The sequence below is a fragment of the Episyrphus balteatus genome, chromosome 2 (assembly GCF_945859705.1).
Source record: "Episyrphus balteatus chromosome 2, idEpiBalt1.1, whole genome shotgun sequence".
NCBI lineage: Eukaryota > Metazoa > Arthropoda > Insecta > Diptera > Syrphidae > Episyrphus > Episyrphus balteatus.
This window is the reverse complement of record NC_079135.1, coordinates 5,562,850-5,585,932: the sequence shown is the minus strand read 5'-3', so window position 1 is coordinate 5,585,932 and position 23,083 is coordinate 5,562,850. Positions and strand designations below refer to the sequence as shown.

Genomic DNA, 23,083 nt, shown 5'->3' with positions numbered 1-23,083 from the left:
TCTGTTCTACTACCATATCCAGCTTACAAGCCGTAACTTCTGGATCACTCGACACTTTCAAGTCGGCATTTTCACTTGATTCACTGAACTATCCGGAAGGAAAAGTAGCAGCAGAAGCTGCCACCACAACATCTGGTACAATTATTGCCAGTTCATCATCATCCACAGCAGTAGCAGCAAAAATCTCACCACGCAGTTTGTCATCGATATCACCGTCAACGCGTGAAGTTTCCGATTTATTCTCACCACGTTCGGTAACCGATTTGAATTGTGTATCGATAAGTAGTGATAGCGGCTTACAAACGGGTAAAAATTTTGAAATGTCGTCGTCGGGTTTGGATGACAGTTCGCCAAAAGCCGCCGCCGATAATTCGTTATCGATGATGAGTAGTGATGGGACATCGGCAAATGGTAATCAACAACGATTACCACGTGACGATTCGTTGACATTGTGTGAGGATGAGAGTGGAATGGAAACTACTACAAAAGGATCGGGATTGGGACGTTCGGCGAGTGTTAAGGCACGTGCCAATATGTTCCAGCAGTTAGAAGAGAAGACAAAAGCAAATCGAATGATGGATGAAAAAGTTCCAGCGTCACCGATAGCAAAAAGAAGTAAGTATTTTAGACTTTTTTTGTTTTCTTTGTTTTTTCTTCTTTTTAAGATAAAAAAGTAATTACAGTCTAGTGTTTATTGTCTGGAACACTTTATTTAAGAAAAAAGAACTGTCATTATTTCATTTTGTTGTAATTAGAAAATCGTTAAATGGTTATTAGTCTTCTAGAAGAAGAAGAAAAGACAGTAGGAAGTTGATTAATAAACTTAGAGATGTTTAGATGGGAATTTGAAGACAAGTAATAAAAAGGGGACAATTAAATGAAATATGCCACCAGAACAGATACAAATTGTTACACATTGTGAAGCATAAAAATGATAAACTAGTTTGAGAAGGGGACTTTTTTTCTTTATATTATTGTTTAAACATTTACTGTTGTAATGTTTAATACAAAGGAAAAATATGAAATAAGCTACTTTCTATTTAAAGTAAATTTTTTTTTACTGTTTTTTTTAATCAGATTTTGTATATGAAAGCAAATAAGTAAAAAAAACACGTGCATTCACATAAAGCACATACGCAAAAGTTGCATTCAGAATATTAAAGAATAAATGAGCAAACGAAAAATGGAAAAAATCACGTATTTTGCTGAACAAGCACAAATGAAATAGTTACCTACAGAACTTGGAAAAGTATGCGAATAAGTAGAAATATAAATAAACAATTAAGAATTATGGCAATTTAAATTGCTACAAAGAAGATAATGGGTTATTGAAAACAAATAGGGAAATGTCTGAAGAAAAAATATTGCCGCGAAGTGTAGTATTGTTAGAAAATTTAAAATTGATTGTTAGAATAATAGGAAATTACTTACGCTGCTGGTCAATATAATAGGTTTATCTTAATTACTTTCTTGACACCTATATATTATACTCACCAAATATGAGCTGTTAATATTAATGGGAAAATCCTCCGCTTCGTAATTTTGCATTTTTACATCAATCTTATATTAAAAAAAAATCATTTTTTTATAAATCGACATTTTAGCAAATTTCTTTACATATTTTTGTAGGAAATGTAACGGTCGACAAAAAAGGTCTTAAACACTTTTTCATTTATCTAAAAGATATTTGAGGTCCAATGTTTGCGGAAATCATCAAAAATTCGTTTTTTGTTCTTAATTTTGAAACAAATTTAAAAATTTTAACAATCAAACGGGCAAGAAATATTCTTGTGAGAAACAGATTTGCTCTACAAAAAAGGTCTTCTGTACTTTTCGTGATCAAAGTTAAACAAATTTATAAACACATTTTTTACTTTTTCAAAATTTTCTAGCTCACTCAGAATTTATTATTTTCAAATTAGCAAGATGTATTCTTGTAGGGGCTCAAACTTTCTACAAAAAAGTTCTTAGGTAGAAATCGGTTTTCGGTAAAATTGGGTTTTCGAATGTTCAGCTCATTCCATGACCACAATAGTAGGTAATGAGGCTTGCCCTACCTTTTTTATACCTCGAGCTTTTTAAAATCCCGTTTTTCGAAAATCCCGAAAAAAAAGTTTCAAAATCCCGTTTACTAAAATACCGCTTTTTTAAATCCCGTTTTCTGAAATCCCGCATTTTTAAATCCCGTTTTCGGAAATCCCGCATTTTAAAATCCCGTCAAATCCGAAAATCCCGATTTTTTTACAAAATACATGCTTAATTCACAAATAAAAAAATCATAAGAAATAGACAAAAAATTAGTAGAACTAATTTTGTAAAGCCCACACAATATGTACCTTCAACACATTTTGAAAACGGTATTTCTTTTATAAAAACATAAAATGATTAAAGCTTTAAATTGAGTTCACAAGTAAAAGAAATTTCATTTATTTAAATATCAAAATTGTTGAAATGCATCCAAATATAAGTTGAAATATATTTAAATGAAATTTCTTTTGATTATGTAATGTGTACTAATTTAAGGTGTTGTGATCATTTTATGTTATTATTAATCTATGAGATTATCACGATTTGATTGTTCTTCTGAAAATTTAAAGAAAATATTAGTTTGTTAATTGATTTCTTTTTAGTATCACATTCCTTACTTTTTCTTATTTTTTTTATATATTATATTTTTTGTTAAAGGTTTTAATTAAATGCGTTTAGAACAATCTCTCATTTTTTAATTTTTTTCAGTATCCCGATTTTGCAAGCAAAACTAGTTGTTTTATTTTAAAAAATCGCGCGATTTTTTAAAATAAAACAACTAGTTTTGCTTGCAAAATCGGGATAGTAAAAAACGGGATTATAAAAATCGGGATTTTAAAAAGCGGGATAATGAAAAACGGAATTTTAAAAGCGGGATTTTAAAAAACGGGAATATAAAAAGCGGGATATCGAACCCAACCCGAACTTTTTGAGCCTCGTTCAAAGCAAAGAAAAGTATTTGGAGTCAGATATTTTTATAAGATTAGCTTAGAAAATCAAAATTTTGACGACGATAAGTACCATTAATTTCTGTTAATATGATTTCTATTTTACCTTACAATTTTTTACCAATTCTGTAAAAAAATTTCTTAAATAATCAATTTTTCGAAAACGAAATTTTTTGTAGATCAAGAGTAATGTTATTTTATATAATGTATGAATATATTTTAATACTATATTACAAAATTCTGTATCTGGAAAAAAAACAAATACTTAAATTTTGTACAACGCAGAAGGAGCAAAACGAAATGCTCAAATACTCGTGGAAGTTTTGACAGATAACACAAAGTTTGATGGAGTTGATAATAGATTAAAGCAATCAATGCATGTAAAATGTTGAAAAAAACAGAGAAAAAGATTTTGATTACCTATTTGAAACTACAATTTATTGTAAAAATGAAATTAATAGGAACTTTTTGGTATGATATAGTCAGAGTAAAAAAGTTACATATAATCCTAATTTTTGAAAAAATACCTTTTAAATTTCTATTCTTAAAATTTTTAACGTATGTTAAAATATAGATTTTTTAATATAATATTGAAACAGTATTTTAAATACAGTGTTATGATCGAAACATTATTTCTACCCCAACCCTAAAATTCACTTTTATAAAGAAATCAATAATTTTTCTTTGATTAAATCCAATTGATTCCTTTAATTTAAAAATAACTTACAACTAGGTCTGAACTAGCTTTTATAATGACAGTTTCTTATATTTTTAAAATTTATTAAAAAAAACACCATAGCAAAAATCATCTTTTTAAAAATGTATTTTTTTTTTTACAAAATTAATGGAAAGTATAACCTGTTTTTGAAATAAAAAAATAAAATTTTTATATAATTACATATATTTAAATAATATTTCTTAAATTATTAAGGTACTAAGGGCCATTTGCTGAATCGAAACTTACAAAATAATTTATGTTGAACATAAACACTTATTCTCTACTTTTTCCTCTGCGTAAACTGTCACATAAGGATTTATGTTGTACATAAATGCTTAAGTTTCTATTCAGCAAACGGCTCTAAGTAACGATATATTTAATGTTCTGAAACTAAATTTTGTATTTTTTTTAGCTTTCCGTCGCTTGTCCACCTCGCCCCCAACACCATCAGTAGATGAACCTAAAACTCCCAACAATCCCACTGATAATCCTGATGAAGAATTTGGTAAGCATAAATTATCCTAGCAAATAACAAAAATTTGCCAATTGCCATTTTTCTGCACTTTTTTTTAAATGTTGTTTGTTTTTTTTTTTTTTTGTGTTTCTTTAATTTGATTTTTTTTACTAACTAATTTTTTTATAATTTTTGAAATTTTTGAAGCTTTTTCTTCATTGAAATGTTTATGAAATGTTTTAAGTTTTTTTTTTGCTGCTTATGAACTATAAAATTAAATTATAATTGAGTGATGTTTTCGATGTGTGCTTTTAAAAATTAACAACCTTATTGATTTGTCTTACCTACAAATAAAAAAGTTAAGCAAATAAATTAGATTACTTATTTAAAATATTAAATAATTAAAAGAAACATTTTGTGAACAGAAAAGTGAAGAAAAATTTATAAATTTCTTTAAAAAAAAAATTTTTTCGACACTTAATCGAATCCGAATATCACCTCATTTTAGAGAGAAAAAAATACAACAAATATTCTCAAATATTGAAAAACAATTTTAAAAATATTGTGAGTTTGCACGATTTTGTAAACGCATTTCAAAAATTATGAAACACCAACGCATAAATATAAACAAAACCAAAAAAATAAATCCGCATCTCCCTGCTAATATTTTTATTTACACAATTTTTTTTTGGTTGTTTCTTGGTTTGCACTGTGCACGATGCCTTTTTTTCTTGTGTTGATAAAAATAAATATGATTAGCATGAAATTATAAAAAAATAATATAAACAAAACTACTCTCTTATAACGAGGAATTATACATAAATCAGTAAAAGTGTTTGTTGAGTTGCAATTATTATAAAGAAAAATAACTAAAATTGAATATAGTTTTATTCCCGCGAAAAAAAAGTTACGTATACACCATAGTTACCCAACATCTTTTGTTTATTATTTTATTTGTTTTTTTTTTTTTCATCGGATTTTAATTTGGATTTTTTTCTTGTAATTTAATAACTTGTCTTGTAGGTGGTTTTGATAATAGCATGCTCTTTATTTCCATCATCAATTTTATTATTATTTAAAAATCCAAGGGAGTGTGACTAATTTATTCATGAAATTTTTTTTTTTGTTTTTATTATTGAGAAATCAAGAAAATGCATTCAATATTTTTATATGAACAATGATCTACGATGGTGTAACTTATACAATGAGTGTTTCTTTTGTTTTTGATTATACTCTGACTGACACCTATCATGGAAATAGATTGAAGCAGGAAATTAAAAAAAGAATGAAAGTTATTAGATCGTCTAGCGCCAAGTTCAATTATAATTTTTTTTTTTTTTAAGAGTTTCCCTTTTACTTGATCAAATTATCATGGACATAGAAGTGCCTTGGTAATCCATGATATTTCCTAGAAGGTTTTAACTTTTTCATTATTTTTAATTTAATTAAATTTTGGTGAAAGTAAAATAATGTAACCGTATAGTTTATGATTCGAACATAATAATATTTCAAATAAGTCTTTTCTCACTTCTTTGCCTTATGATCTTCGATAAGTTTAGGAGGAAATATTTTTCTCCCTTTTTTCTCATAGAATGGTATAAAGTTTCTCCTTTTTCTTCTCTGCATCCTGTGATTTTTTTTAAAGGAAAATTTGATCTACCTACGATAGTCAAAATTTATTTGAAAAAAAAAACTGTTTATTCAATTGGCAAAAGATTATTTAAACCAGAAATAACTTACTTTTCTTTAAATGGACGTGGCGGACGAGATTTGGGCCTTTTTGAGCTTCATTCCCTCTTTAATGTTTTTGAAAACTTTTAACTTACCTTACAGAAATCAAACTTTTCTGCGGAAATCATTTTTGAAAGCCGAATTTTTTGTTTATGAATATCAGCAAAAGAAATATTTATGAATACAAATTTTGAAAGCTTATATACCATTACCTTCACAAAAGAAAATGCAAGTGACGGTTAATTTCGGGATCATATCGCCCCCTGAGTACAAAAATCAAGTAACTGCCATTTTTGTCTACAATATAAATATCTGAATTCACAAATATCCTCAAGTAAGAGTTAATAATTTTCTAAGCCATAAATTACAATAAAGTTTGTGTCGAAATAATTTCCAAATTAAAAATCGATTAACCTAGTTCTTGCGTTCTTGCGACAAATAAAAAAATACGGCATGACACTTAATTTTTACTACTTATTGTTAAGTTTTTCTTATATTTTAAGATTGAGAAGTTTAAATGAAAAAAGTAAACAAAGATGGATTTCGTCAGTATTTTTCGGGCAATCCGTGATTTGTTTCAGAGCTTTTTTCATCAACTACATCAGTGACCGTAAAAATCTTTAATTGAGTCCGACTTAACGTGGAAAAATACTTGTTACTTGTTATAGTTTATATAGTGCAAATTTTCAAAAAAGTATTTAGAGAAGTCCAAAGTCGTTGATGTTGCTGATGTAAACTGATCTAGGAAGCTGTGAATGGACCCTGATCAAAATTCCTTAGCGAAATTTCTCACTTTTCATATTTCGACACTTCATTTAATTTGAGGTGAAGTTCAGTTTCCGAAGGCAAGTTTCGAGTTGGTTTAGGAAATAAAATTTCATATTTGATATCAACAATTGATGGCCATTAAAACATGTATGTAGGCCAGTCATTATATACATTTGGAAATGCAAAATGACCTAGAAAGCTAAATTTTGGATATGTTGTAGAGGATGCTTAAAAATGCTTAACTTGAAGTTTTCGACCAAGATTTCCTATGAGCTTTTTCCGCCATTTTGAAAAAAAGGATAGAATTGGTTTGTTGACAATAACTCGGCTATCTGACGAGATGCGAATTTTACAAGGAGCTTTTTTGTAGCTTTTAACGAGTTCTACAATTCATGCATACACATTTTTTGTGTATCATGAACCGTTTTCGAGATATCGATTAAAAAAGTCAAAAATTTAGGACATGCCATTTGTTTTTTGACATAATCTATTTTTGGGTGATGAATATCGAAAAAATTATTAAAATAAAATTTGTAGACCACATTCACACCTACAATGTCGTATTTTTATATTTTTTTTTTGGACAAAAATTACGACTTCCAGCCGGCCGCAAAGTCGTTTAGTCCGCACCCACCGCCAAGCAAGCCGCCAGTTCGGTTGTAAAAAAAACAATCATTCATGTTTTTTTTAATGTTTATATTATTATATCAGTAACTCATACATACAAATGTATGTACTTATTTAATAAATAATGAGAAGAAGATGGTAATGGTTTTTTTTTTAACCCCAATTTTGTAAATACAGTATACCGGCTTTTTGTGTTGATTGTGCATTTTGTAATTTGCTTCAATCTCTATATTATTTAGTTCATCAAAATTGCAATTAGATCAGTGCCAATAATTTTTGAAAATAAAAAAAATTATTAACAGCATATGGGTGGTTGGAAAATTAAGGATAAATGGTATATGAAAATGGAAAAATAAATTGCCCACAAACTAATTGGGGGAAAGGGGGTGGGTGAATGCCTTGTTCGATTTCACTAGTCAAAAAGTTTTTTTTTATAGAAATCAAAGTATATTTTTCTAATGATTTTTTGTATGCTGAGCTCGAATCTTTAGTCAGAAAAATTCTATCACATCACGTTGAGATATAACAATGCCAATACATCACAAAAATAGTATTTTGAACGTTCAAAATTCAATATCTCAAAAACTTTGCACGTTAGAGCTATTCTAATGCTAGATTGAAAATAAGAAGGTCGAAGGTCATTAGAAAAGTATAATTTGGTTTCTATGGAAAATTATTTCTCGCCAGTATTACTGTCATTTACGGAAAAATCGATCTTAAAAATTGTTTTTTTTTTTCAATTTTTCTCAATTTTTTCTAAAACAAAAGTAAAGTTTTTCCATACAATCTTAAATAAAAGGTTTTAATCTTAATAACTGTATTCCAAACTTTTCAAAAATCAAAAACTTTTTGGATTAAAAAATAGGCTATTTTTTCAAATTAAATTCGTCAACATTCCAAAAATTAACTTTTTGCTCAAAAAACATAGATATAAAACATAACAAAGTAATTTTTAACCAAGATTTGTTAAAATCAAACCATTTTGGTAAAAGATAAAAATAAAAAATAAAAATATCGTATTTTTTTCATTTTTTCAATATATTTGAGATTATATAAAAAAAATGATTTGAGTAAAAGTTATGACACTTTTATTATCCACAACTTTTGCATTTAACTTTTTTCGATAGGAGGTCTACTTTTGACACAAATCGTAAAAAACCGCGATTTTTGACACCAACCCCACTTTTTCGCCCATCCACCCTTTTCCACCAATTAGTTTGTCTGCAATTTATTTTTCCCTTTTCATATACCATTTATCCTTAATTTTCCAACCACCCATATGCTGCTAATAATTTTTTTTATTTTCAAAAATTATTGGCACTGATCTAATTGCAATTTTGATGAACTAAATAATATAGAGATTGAAGCAAATTACAAAATGCACAATCAACACAAAAAGCCGGTATACTGTATTTACAAAATTAGGGTTAAAAAAAAAACCATTACCATCTTCTTCTCATTATTTATTAAATAAGTACATACATTTGTATGTATGAGTTACTGATATAATAATATAAACATTAAAAAAAACATGAATGATTGTTTTTTTTACAACCGAACTGGCGGCTTGCTTGGCGGTGGGTGCGGACTAAACGACTTTGCGGCCGGCTGGAAGTCGTAATTTTTGTCCAAAAAAAAAATATAAAAATACGACATTGTAGGTGTGAATGTGGTCTACAAATTTTATTTTAATAATTTTTTCGATATTCATCACCCAAAAATAGATTATGTCAAAAAACAAATGGCATGTCCTAAATTTTTGACTTTTTTAATCGATATCTCGAAAACGGTTCATGATACACAAAAAATGTGTATGCATGAATTGTAGAACTCGTTAAAAGCTACAAAAAAGCTCCTTGTAAAATTTTCGCATCTCGTCAGATAGCCGAGTTATTGTCAAAAAACCAATTCTATCCTTTTTTTCAAAATGGCGGAAAAAGCTCATAGGAAATCTTGGTCGAAAACTTCAAGTTAAGCATTTTTAAGCATCCTCTACAACATATCCAAAATTTAGCTTTCTCGGTCATTTTGCATTTCTAAGCCGTTTTTTCCGACATAATGACTGGCCTAATGCCTGATTTAATAAATGCTGTGTTTTCAACAAAATAAACAACCATTATTTTTTTTTTTCACTCCTATTTAAAAATCATAATAAAAAAAAGACAAATATTTTGATAATATAATAGGCACCTACAATCAATTAAAATAATTTTCAATCGAAAAGAAAAAAATAATCAAACAGTAATTGCAACTTAAATAAACACTTAAACTTTGGTGAAGGGCTATCGCCTTTAAACTTCTATAGTCTGCACTTTTAGAATCATAAATATTAATATCTTATTATCAAACTGACGTATATATTTAATAATAACTTTCACAATATTATTATCTTATCACAAAAAAAAAGAGTGAACAAAATATATTTTAAAAAATACTACCTTTATTTTATACTATGCCTTAAAATAACAACTTTGCTTTATTAAATTTATCAAAGAAGTTCGGTCTTATCTTAGTAAAAAAAAATAAGAACTTTTACATAGATAATAATAATAATATCAATTCACGAAATTATTGCACAATGCATAGTGGAAATCACCAGCAATGTCGTTGTGTTTCATAATTATGTAATTTAAAAAAAAAAAAAAAAACAAATGAAATGCGAAACTTTATGAATATTTAAAAAAAAAATCAATTAGCTCCACGATTTTTCATATCAACCATTTTTCACTTAAAAGTCTAGTTTGATGGTTTGAGAGGGAAATAAAATTATTTCACTTAAACTGTCTTCTTCTAGACTTACTATTTAAAATGAAACACAAACAAAAAAAAAAAACAAACAAACATTTAGAAAAACTAGCAAAACAATAAGCCCTGAAACACATAAGAAAAACAAACAAAAACATTTTCCAGAACCGTCATCCCTGCCCGTTTCGGAACGTTTACGTTTCTTCTCGAGCCTAAGTCAAGACTCCCGCAACAACCGCTGCTGTATGTCTTTGCCCGTAACCCGCTCTCACACTCCTGGCAAAGAACGTCGTGGATCTTCGAGCAGTGTCATCATAAATCACTCACCATCGTCGCCCTCCCAGATCACTCCAAGAAGCAGCATAGTTCCAATGGATTACGAAGACACTCCAACTACCCCAATTGTTATCGAAGAAACCACATCCCTATCGGTGTTTGAAGAAAACCCAATCTTTACCACACCAACTTCCCGAGTTGCCCCAAAAGCTAGATTCAAGCTGAAAACAATTGGCAAAATTGTCATGCCAAATATTTTTAAGGACAACAACAACAACAATGGCAACTCTCTTGACAACAATATAAATTCTGGGGAGCCGGTGAAAAAGATCAACAAAATCAAATCACCGTTTATTGAGAACAGTCAGAGGAGTAGCTTCAGTCCGTTGAACACTAACAAATGCATGAAGTACGACCACAAGTCAATGCCCATGTCGAATAACAGCAAAGATGACGAAAACTGTGATGTTCTGAATGACTCGGGCAAAGAAAACTATGACAATCTACCATCGCAAGGGGTCGAACTTCGGAAGAAAAAAGTCAGTACGAGTAGCAGCAGTGGAGTCTCGAGTGCTCCGACGTCACAACGCAACAGCTACCGACATTCCATGCGTTCGCCATTGGTCGATGAGAAATACGCCAAGTACTTTGGCATTTCGACAAATCACAGTAACACATCTGACAGCCGCCATAGCACACCATCGACGCCGCATAAGAGCTTTGACCATAGTAATATGCCTGACGTTGTTTGCGTTACGCCGAAACCTCATCTGCGTCAGCAAAACTTCAGTTACAACGTCGACGAAGTGGGTTACGTTCAGAAATCCTGCTCTGCCAAGGAAGTGCGAATAATTCCCCCTTCTCCGGTGACTCCATCAGCTCTTTTGTCCCCCGCTAACGCATCCGATTTTAGTGAAGTATTCGATGACTGTGACTTTGGTAGTATGTCGACGAATTCAAACCTTGCCCCGACAACGACGCCGTTGATGATTAGACGACGTGAACGTGACGCTTCGAAGAGAATTCGTGCCATGACAGTTTTTGTAAACACCCCACAGAGTACACCGGAACGTAAAGTTCCGATGCTTCGTGCGTCGCGTAATCGTTCAATGACAGTTGCCCATACGAAGTTCTTCTTGCCCCATGAACCCGTAAATCCGATATCAAAATTTGAAGATTTGAAAGTAACAAAAGAGGATCTCTTGATGGCTCATAAGGAGTTTGAGAGAATATTTTTAGGTGTGGTATAAGAAAAATACAAGCAAACGATCTTAAATTTATTATTTTGGTTTTTATAAATTACTATTTAAGTTTAAGGAACATTTATAAATACCCCTTTCAAGAGAGAATAAGAAAACAACAGGGTTTTAAAATTCATTATTATTATATTTTTTTTTTTCTCTTTCTTCCTAATGTTTACTTATAATAATAAGATACATGTCGATCTAGTGATGCGCTTTTATAATTATTAAAATAATTGTTATCTATCTTTATTAATTATTATTTAAATTTATAAAAATTAAAAAACAAACAAAAAAAATTTAAAAAGTGTTAAAATAAAAATTAAAAATTTAAAAATATTATAAATGTTAAAAAAAAAAAGAGTTGTGTTGTTTTGCTTTGTTTTGTTTCCGTCCTCGCATGCGTGTTTGCTATTTTGTTTTTTTGTCAAATATTTGTTTTTAAAGCTTAAAAATAAGCTTTGCTTATGGGAATGATTTGTAAATTGGACGGGGGTCTTGAAACCCTTGTGTGATATTATTCGATGACAAAGCAAATTCACTGACGGTTAAGTAAGAAAACAAATCGAATGTTTGTTTCAAAAATCATTTTTGAAGCGGTTTATGAATTACAGGTATAGAAGAAAAATGACATTAGCATTGATTTGTAAGCCAAACATTCAAAACGCTCTCCTGAAAAGTACCTTTTTGCCACATGCAACTTATTCATAAGGGAATATCATTCTTTTACGTTTATAAAAGGATACAATTGATTCAACAAACACTGCGAAACCTCAACATTATTTTATTTTGACAAAAAGTGAACCTAAGCCGTTTTTCCGGGGACTCTTAATTTTGTTAAGACTGAACTATATTCACATTCTAAAAAATCTTAGGTATAATTACTTTATTGCGAACAAAATAAGCGGTTTTCAAGATCCCCATTTCAGCAAAAAAAAAAAAAAAAAAAAAACAACAACATTACTGAGTTTTTTTTTTGCAGACAGTTGACGTAATCGGGAATTGAATTGAAGAATTTGCCACTCCCGACTTTCTACTGCTATAAATTGAAATTGGTTCTAAACATATGAGTAAAAAATAAATGCAGCCTTATCTTTAAGGTCATTACTACCAAACACCGACAAATAAAGTTGATTAATTTTTTTTGTTCTTTTCTTGTTCAAAAAGACTAGAAAAATATGCGCCGTTAAAATCAGCATGTGTCTAAAAATCTATCCCCTGATCGAAAATGAAAAAACTGTAGAAATATCAGTAACATAAACAGCTGGAACAAAAAAATTTGGCGTGGCGGACAAGTCAACGGCAAAACACATTTCAAAATTTCAATTTTAGTAGAAATATATTTAGTTCAGTTCAGTTCAAAAGCCTAAGAATTTTGAATTTCGAATAGGGTTGGGGTCAAAATTCTGCCAGGGTCAAAATAATTGAAAACTTTTTAATTAATGAAATAAACATTAATATTCAAAAACTTGAATAAAAAAGGAATATTTTCATCGTTTCTAATTAGTTTTAGTTTTCATTAATGAGGTGTATTTTTGTTAAGTAAACGCATGTGCATGTGCTAAAAAAAAACAGAATTTGAAGAATTTTTTTCTTCAAAAAAATGCTTGCAGAATTTTGAAAGACAGAATATATAAAAAAAAACAGAATTTTCTTGAAAAAAGGAGAATTTTGAAAACCAGAATTTTGAAGCCAGAATTTTGAATATCGAGTATACTTCTTACTAAACCTTGTAACTAAAATTACAAAACTTAGTACATACCTTTAGTAAAGCTGTATGACGTCGTCACAAATTAGGTATTAAAAGTATTTTTTGACTAAAAATATTAAAACTACCCAAAAGTTACTATTATCTAACACTTATTTAGCATTTATCTGTCAAACTTTAAAAATTTAGAAAAAATAAATTGAAGATAAAAGAGAGAACGTCATTACTCTGTATTCCGAGGCTCTGTAGGGCCAAAATTCTTTATTTACTTCAAAATTTTGTGTGAACATAGGTAATTCTATAGGTATATTCCATTACTCTGTTTCTCAATTGCTCTGTATTTCAAGACTCCGTAAATCCATAATTTTTCTTTTCAAAAATTTATAAAGACTTCTGGGTTTTAAAAATTCGGTTTTCCAAAATAATTCTGTAAATAAAAAAAAAGAAAAATTGTACCTGATACGTAATTAAAAAAAGTGCGCATTTTGTTTTTCATTATCAAAGCAAGTTTTATTTTTTCCAAAAACAGAAATATTTTGGATTTATAGAATTTTAAAATACATACATAATTATATGGTATAGAGAATTTTGGAACAGAATTTTAGAACATACAGAATAATGAGCTTAACCCCATGAACAAAATTCAGTACAAAGTTATAACTTTTTTTTTTTTGTGTTTCATTTAACCGACTAGGTTTTTCAAGTAAATAAACTCAATTTCTAATTACCGGTTTTAACGTAACATCATTTTGCCCTTAATGTGAAACTTTAAAATTTTTAGAATATCCATATTATGATAATGTTTAAAAATTATTATGGTAGAAAAAAAAAAAAGGGGAATAAGAACATTGTTATGTGATTTTAATTGACTTTAGTTGAATTCATTAATTCAAAAAAAAAAAAAAAAAACAAAACAGTGATGTAATTTGAAGTAAAAATAGAAGCAAAAAAACGCTTTTTGACCTGTTCAGCACACAAAAATCCATTTTTGTATTCAAGCTCTATTTTCGTTGCATACCAGTGTTAGGTACTTATTCAATGTTTGAGCACTTGAAAAAAAGCAAAGAAACGTTTTTTTTATTTTTTTAAATCCTTATTAAAAAAAATGTGTGTTGTAGAAAATAACAAAACTTGAAGTTGGTCCAAAATGAACTAGGTATCAGATTAAAACTTTTTTAAGAAAAAAACATATATGCTAACTTTAAATGACTGTAAACAAACAAATACATACATATTTGAGTTAGCCATCAGCGAGTTAAACATTTTCAAAAACATTGTTCAAATCTTCACTTTTTACATTTTTGAGTTTTCAAATACATAAAGATTTTACATCATTCTGTGTGTTAAAAAATCATGATAAAATTGCATCCCATGAAAACATTTCACAAAATAAATAAAAAAAAAAAAACGGACTCATCAAAAAAATGAATATAAAAGTTCATCTTCACTTCAGAGCACCGTGTTTCATTGATATTTTAAGAAAGAAAAGAAAATTTCTGTGCATTTTTCTCAATTTGAATCTATTCCTTTGAATGTCCTTCCACATCGAGATGACATACTTTTTCAACATCCAAAATTCTGTGTAAGTAATTTTTCTATGTTTTCTTTCTTCATTTTTTATTTCATTCAATTTGTTGCACTTTAAAGTTTTCTTTAACGCCTTGCATATATGCTTGCACGCTTTTTTTTCTTTGAAAATTCTTTATTTTTAAACTAATTTTTTTTCCGAATTTCCCAAATCTAACCAATATTTTAGCAGCTTGAAAAAAATTCTCAATTTTATTTAAATTGTTTCTAATAAATTTATTTTTTATTTATATAATCACAGAAGCAACGAAACCTACACCACCACTTTTATCGCCCCCATTCAGTGGATTGGGTGGAAAAGGAATTCTCAAATCAAAATCTGGCTGTGTTGGCTTTATGCCAATGGATTTAAATTCAGAGCTCAAAAACCGTCTCAAACGTTCAACACATGCAACAGTCTCAAATCTACGCAAATCAGCTACTACTGAAAATGCTGCATCACTTGATTTGGCAGCACCTAAAAAATCAGAAGATCCAACTAATAATAATTCCTCTTCCTCGGAGGAAGAAGGTGTTGATCCTCAGAAAAACCTCGCGAAAATACTTCGCAGTGTATCGAAAGAGAGTATGCCACGACAACAGTCAAAAGAACATATCACACCAATACATCAGTTTCCGGTTCCTGGAACAAGACCCAGCATGGTGCCGCAGCATGATGATACCATGAGTCTTGTTCGCAATTTAACTAGTCTTGAAAAACGCATCCCCGAAGTTGCAAATGCCATTAACTCGGGTTCCTGTATAGCGTCAACTTCAGAAGGTGAAAGTTCCGGCGGCCGAGAAGTCTCGGAAATTATCAAGAATAGCGCTGTAGCGCGGCGGCGTAAACTTAATGATGGGTGAGTTTGTGTTCTGAGTGTTTTGTTGTTGTTGTGATGTACAACAACAATTATTACTACAACCATCAACACCACCAACCACTACTACCACCACAACCACCTGCAAGCTACTTAACACTATCCGTTCTAATATATCAACTCAAAGTTACAAAATAAATAAAATTGAATTTTTATGTATGCAATAACATTAATATTAAAAACAAAAAATATATATCATAATGCCTGTTATTTTTTTTCAGTGTACTTTTTGATTGCCTAGTCATAATAAGCTTACTCTCAGTGGCATGAGTATGGAATTCGAAAGAAATTCGATTTCGAAAAGTCAAATCGATGACATTTGATGTGATTTTTCGAAATTGAATGTCACTTTGACAGATGAATATATGACACGAATTTCATACTTAGATCACTGTTATTCATGTAAATCAAATTTAATAAAAAAAAAACAGCTCTACTAATACCGTTAATCCCCTTTAATAAAAAAAAAACATAAAAAATAAAAAAAAAAAATTAAGAAACTCTTTAAAGACTGCTCAACTAATTTTTTTTGTCACGTGTGCTTCTCGTGTCAATTTTTTTACATTTAACTTTAACAATAAATAAATTTAACAACAAAAAAAAAAATAAAATTATTATATAAAAAAAATATAAATGTCACGTATGTAATATGCATTTCCTGTGAAAAAACACGCATTTTAATTAAAAAATAAAATCGTTTTTTTTTTTACAAAATTAGTGGTTACATTAAAATTTATTGTAGAACTAAAAACATAAATAAAATATTTTTATAAATGTATGTATGGAATAATAAATAAATTAATAAAAGAAAAATATTAGAAACCCTATAACAAAATATAAATTATTGTTATGTGTGATTTTTTATTTCTATTTTTGTTCATCTTTTTTTTTTTGTGTTTTGATTTGTGCTTAATAAAAACTTAAAATTAAAATTAAATATTTAAAAATAAAGAATAAAACATATTTTTGTCAACACAAAACTACATTAATCATAATAAATATTGATAATGGTAAAAAAAACTTAACAACCTAAAAGTAACTTATATTTATGTACTTTTGTAATATCGATTTGTTTGGTAAACAAAAAAAAAATTAACAGAAAAATTATTCTTTAAGGTTTCAATAAATTGTTTTGCTATAGTTATTGTTGGTTTGAACTTAAAATCAAATCTAAAATTGACAAACAAAAATGTGTATTGTCACAATTTGAATTCTAAATGAAAAAATTATGGTCTGGTAATTGTTTTTTTTTTTTTAGATAACAAGAAAAAAAAAAACAAATTGACAAATAAATTAGATAGGAATGTTCGTAGTTAGATTAGTTAGTTAAGCGACAATCAGTCAGATAGTCAAATAATTGTGATTTGAAAGTTTTTTTTTCTAATTTTTTTGGTCGAACAAAATTCAGTTTAGGGGATTGATACATATTTCATTCTATGTATGTCCGAAAATTTCATTTTCCCTCTTTTTCAAATAAATGAAACCTATGTTTTGTGAAATTCTATGTAAACTTTTGATGAATGTAAAAGTTACCACTGCCGATTTCTGAGCAATGTTGCCAGAGCCGGCTATTTATCGCCAAATAGGCTCCTTGAACTTTTCACTCGCTTCTTAAAATTTTGATTTTCGATTTATCGGATTTTGGCTCTTTTAATTTTGAACTTGGTGAATTAAGGCTCTTTTAAAATCCATCAAATATATGAATAGAAAACCAATTTACATAGGTACTTACATTTTTCAATTGATTTTTCATTTAAAATTGAATTTTACGCCCGTAAATGAGATTGACAACCAGAATATATCAACAAAATGAAAAAAAATAATTACATATACTTGAAGTCTAATAAGCAAAAGTTATTTGTAAATTAAAAAAAAATGAAAGTGGCTATTTTTGGCTCCAAGATTTTTCAAAATCGGCTCCTTGCATCGAAAATATTCTGGCAACACTGTTTCTGAGGTCAAACCGGCGAACTCTAATGGCGCCGAATAAGAAAAGAAAAAGATATGTGGCAACCCTATTTTAAAGAAAATAGTTGTTTTACAATTTCATGAGCACAATACATTTTTTTCAAAAAGTAAATTTTTATAACCCAACCCAAAAAAAAAAAAACAAAAAAACACAAGTTTTCCGAAAACCAAAGTATGAACAAATGGCTAAAATATGCGGTAATTTTTTTTTTAACTAAACAAGGTTACATATTTAGGCCAAAATTCCTAAAAAAAATTGGTATGCTGTTCAAAGAAAATTTTAAAACGACATACACTAAAACAAAATTTCATACAAATTTATTGACTTATTTTTTTAAAATGATTAAAAAAAAAGTTTTTCATTTCTTTTTTTAATTCCAAAATTTTTATATTATGGCTACTCAAAAGCTTCTGTCGGTTACATCGTTTCCGAGTTAGTTTTATTTTAAAATTAAGATTTTATTGGCTATTATTTTTTTTTAATCAAAATCTTTAAAGAAGTTTTTGAGACTTTTGCATATCACTTATGTCAGGAGCCCGTAATTAAAAAAAAAAATGCCCGTATAGCTCGAGATAGAGACCGATAGACAAAGTTGCGAGACCCATTCGTTTCATATCCCGAGTTCGATTTTTTACTATTCCTTAATATCGCAAGTAAAAAACAAAATTAATTGATAGTATTGAGATTGAAACTTAAGTAAATCGTTATTGTTGATGGAATTTAATATGTATCTGTCGTTAATCAATCCAAGATCAAGTTTCAAGTTGTTTACTCGAAAAATCACTCTTCTGCCCTAGATACTCCAGTCAAAGCGTCGGAAAAAAGGGTCTCACCTTGCGCACAGAGGCACTGTCAGTTTTTATTTCATGGATCGATATTTAGAAGGCTTAAACCCAATTTCTCATTACCTGATCATTCTTTTTAGCGGAGTTATTCACAAAAATGCATTTTTTGGGATATTTTACTTCTAAACTAATATCTATGCTCCAGATTGTCGTAGACCGAAAAATAAACATACATTCTCTTCCTTATAATATTTTCTATCGTTGTATGTAATTTCATTGTATTTGAGTGAGTAAATACAAAATGGCAGCCATTTAAAGTCAAAATCTTGTTGTTAAAATACACTTTTTCGTTTTTATTTCGAAAAAAAGCTTATATTATGGTTAACATTTTTCTAACTTATTTTGTAGCCCTCTTCCTGCATTTTGCAGAAAAAATCAGCTCTTTATAACCAAAGATGGCCGAGCAATTGAAAACACCCAAAAACATCGTTTTTTGGGAATAACTCGGTTTCAGAGTGTCCAACGACAAAAAATAAAGCTATTAATTGTTCGTTACAACATTTTCTATAGATTTGGTGCACATTATTTTTGGTGAAACAAATAAAAAATAAGTAATATTAAGTCAAAGACGTTTTTTGTTTAGCAAACTCTTGCTTTATTATTTTGTAAAAGGTGCAAGTATTGGCTAAAAAAATAAATTACTGTTGTAGTCCTTTAAATTATCTACAATATAAAAAAAAATTAGCTCTCTACGACCCACATTTTCTTTTTGTTTCATTTAAATTTTTATGAGATGAACATCCAAGTGATAAAACACAATTCATTTTTATTAGATAAGACAAATTTTACTCCATTTTTCTTGTATAGTTGACAAAGCAAGTTAACTGCTTTTTGATTTCGTGTTTATTTCGTAAGGTCATTTAGAAAAACGAACTTTGTAATTATTATGTGGACAAAATTAGGAAACGACAAATTTTAGGCATTTAACTGACCAAGAAAAAAAAATCATGATTATAACTTAAAATAAATTATTAAATGTACGCTTTATTGAAACCCTTTATGTGTTAAAACAAATATTTGGCAAATATTTATAATTTTATTGGTATATTAACATTTCTATATTATATATTTTCTCTAACTATGGACCACTTTATACATAGAGATACAAATTAACAAAACAAAATGTTTAGATGAAAAAATAAAATAATAACAAACAAAAAAATTAGACGTATTTTGCAACATTTTAAAACAAAATTATCAAAAATTCTGTAAAAACTAACATTTACACAAGAAAACAGCCAAAATACAATACAAATATCTAAAAAAAAAAAACACAAACACACAAAATTTAATGTTGAATGAAACCAAAAACTTATTTTTCAAAACCAAAAATCCTTTTATTTTTCTTGTATTTTCCAAACAGAGTATTTCCCAAAAAGAAACATTTTCACTTTTGGCAGTACCCTTACAATGGCCGCTAATTTTTAATTATTGCTATATTTACTTATTTTTGTTTTTCAATACTTAAATAAATATATATTATATATACCTACCTATTTTAACCAATTTAATAATATATCTTACCTATATTATAATTGTTTTACGTTTTTTTTTAAAATCATATTTATTTTATTATTATGTTTTTTCTTATATGAAATGAAAATAAAAACCATAAAATAATAATAATAATAACTTTGTTGTTATCATGAAATTTTAAAATAAAAGAAAATTTATCAATAAAATGGATTTTAAAACTTATTTTTACCATAACATTTCTGTTATACAAAAACAATGTTGTTTTTTATTCAAACAAAAATGGAAAGCTTTTTTATCCCTGTTTGTATTATTATGCTTTTAACATTAGAATGGCTTTTGTTGAAAAAATGTGCAATTTTCCCCGTACGTGTACCATTAAGATAGCTTTTAAAAAGTTCTTCTGCGAGTATATAGTAGGTACTAACGAAAGAAATAAAAGCTATATCAAATTTAAACTTAAAGTTCAGCAATGACCAGTTAATATGAATGGAAAAAGTTTAAAGTAAATAAAAATCTATATTTTTGGAGCCCCCCAACGGATTGATGTACCTACTATGGAATTCTAAGGCAGTTTTTTTGAATTTTGATGCTAGGATTTTGATTTTTTAAGGAATTCTCTTATTTCTATTTAATATGTACATATAATTGTGAGTTGAATGTATTGGAATTTACGGAATTCTTTAACATATTAGCAAATCAAAACTTTTATCGAACTAGACTAAATATAGATTCTGACAAAGGAAAGTAAATTGTCTCAAATTCTTCATTTTATTTTATTTTTATTTTCCGTTGCCACTTAGAACGGATGATAATACCATCGATTTATTCGCGAAAAGCGATATCATCATCAAGTTTGATAGTTGCTTTTACCTGAGTAACTGAGTACTTATGCCAAAACTGGTTTGTATTTTTGTATGAATGTTCATTTGTGGCATCGTAGCTTCTAAACTACTTATCGTAATTTCATAATTGAAATATCGTTGGAAGCGTCTTGCTTGTTCGCTGGTTATAGGTTATGTGGCCTTAGACAAAATCTATTATTGCGCCCTCTAGATGCGAAAGTCAAAAACAATTTGTTTTATAATTTTTTAATGTACAGATATTTTAACAAAAATACTAACGAATAGAGATGAGCAAAAAATCACGACCTGTGATTTTTAACCTGTGATTGACAAATCACAATCACTACCTGTGAACAGTCTTCAAATAACCTGTGATTACCTTAACCGTGAATTGGATATTCACTTTTTGCTTTACAGTTCGCAAATTTTTTTGTTAAAAGTTAATTAAAGTGCATTTGCGGGTTCAAAACAATTCCCTTTTATACTAGAACTGTTGTAAAAAGTTATTTTTTCCAAAATCACAAGTAAAAAGTCATTTTCAATGCGTTTTCGTGAATTCCGCGTAAAATAATTCACGTTATACAAGTGCATTGGAAATTCAAATTATAACCTGCGATTTTTCAAAACAGCTATTGCAACAGTTCTTTATTAAAAGTGAATTGGTTCGACTGAAATTCACGCAATTGCTTTGGATTTTTTTTTTTTGAACTGTGATTTTTCCCAAAACAACTTTTTAACAGTTCTTTATTAAACGTGAACTGGTTTGACTGGAATTCACGCATTTGCTTTCCAATTATTTTTAACCTGTGATTTTTCCCAAAGCAACTTTTGCAATAATTCTTTTGTAAACGTGAATTGTTTTGACCGGAATTCACGCAAATGTTAAGGATTTTTTTTAAACCCGTGATTTTGTTCAAAATAACTTTTGCACCAATTCTTATGGAAACGTGAATTTAGAGCGGAATTCACGAAAATGCATTGAAAATTACTTTTGACCTTTGATTTTGGAAATAAATAGCTTTTGCAACAGTTCTTGTGTAAACGTGAATTGTTTTTATCGGAATTTACACAAGTGCATTTTAAATTATAACCTGTGATTTTTCCCAAACCAACTTTTCAACAGTTCTTCTGTAAACGTGGATTGGTTTGACCGGAATTCACTTCACAAGTGCTTTGGAATTATTTCTAACCTCTGATTTTTCCCAAAACAACTTTTCAACAGTTCTTGTGTAAATGTGAATTGTTTTTTTTACCGGAATTCACGCAAGTTCGGTAAAATTAATGTTTTGTTTACCCCTCACAATCACGTTTGGCTCCAGAAGAATCACGGTTTGCCCGCAAATATTTGCTGTGAAATCGCAGGTTGCCCTGATTAGAATAAGGGTTTTCAACGTTACTTTTCCCGTGATATAATAAATTTCTCCCGTAAAATCAAGACTCGCTTAGACAAAATAATGTTTTCCCCAGTATAATCACGGGTGGCTTTGGTAAATCGCGGATCTGTTTGCTTAAACCAGGAGTTTTCCTCGTAAAATCAGCTCCTTTGTTTCAAATACACTCGTATTTGAGCTTCATTATTACTTCCTACGTGAAAAATCGTAATGAAATGTGTAAATTGGAAAATACAAACGTTAATAATGCTACGTGTAATTTTTTTTTTTTGGGATTTTCATTAATAAAAATTTAAATCACGGTTAAAAATCACAGGTTACAATCACCGTGAATTCAAAATCACAGTCACAGGTATACCTGTGATTGAAAAATCACGACTTAGCTCATCTCTACTAACGAAGAAAAAAATAACAAAAATAATAAAAAAATTATTAAAATTATTTTTATTTTAAGTGGAGTGATTGAATATAATTCAATATAAGTTCAAGTGACCTCAACTCCAAAAATGTATAAAGCGTTTCGCCCAGGTAAGGTACGACAGTGGGCTCATCAGTTAGATATGTCGTACCCTTACTAAGACGCCTTATTTTGGTCGATGTTTACCGACACTATATAAAACTCACAGCATGAATATACTGTGAATTATAATATTCTAAGGGAATTTGTTTAAATTCAGACACTTAGAAAATGTATTCCCTTAGAATATTATAATTCACAGTATATTCATGCTGTGAGTTTTATATAGTGTCGGTAAACATCGACCAAAATAAGGCGTCTTAGTAAGGGTACGACATATCTAACTGATGAGCCCACTGTCGTACCTGGGCGAAACGCTTTATACATTTTTGGAGTTGAGGTCACTTGAACTTATA

At 28.8% G+C, this 23,083-nt stretch overlaps 1 protein-coding gene across 9 annotated transcripts in view; it reads left to right on the top strand.

The window, feature by feature from the left end:
- The window catches only part of LOC129909888 (serine-rich adhesin for platelets), a 408,462-nt gene that overhangs the window by 262,924 nt on the left and 122,455 nt on the right, over positions 1-23,083 (top strand). For 8 of the 9 annotated variants that reach the window (XM_055987033.1, XM_055987034.1, XM_055987032.1 and 5 more), the window contains 4 exons: positions 23-615; positions 4,106-4,198; positions 10,184-11,533; positions 15,072-15,669. In XM_055987033.1, coding sequence (XP_055843008.1) covers positions 23-615; positions 4,106-4,198; positions 10,184-11,533; positions 15,072-15,669 — 2,634 coding nt within the window. The remainder of the gene's footprint in view (positions 1-22; positions 616-4,105; positions 4,199-10,183; positions 11,534-15,071; positions 15,670-23,083) is intronic. The other variant, XM_055987036.1, reaches the window with a different exon arrangement.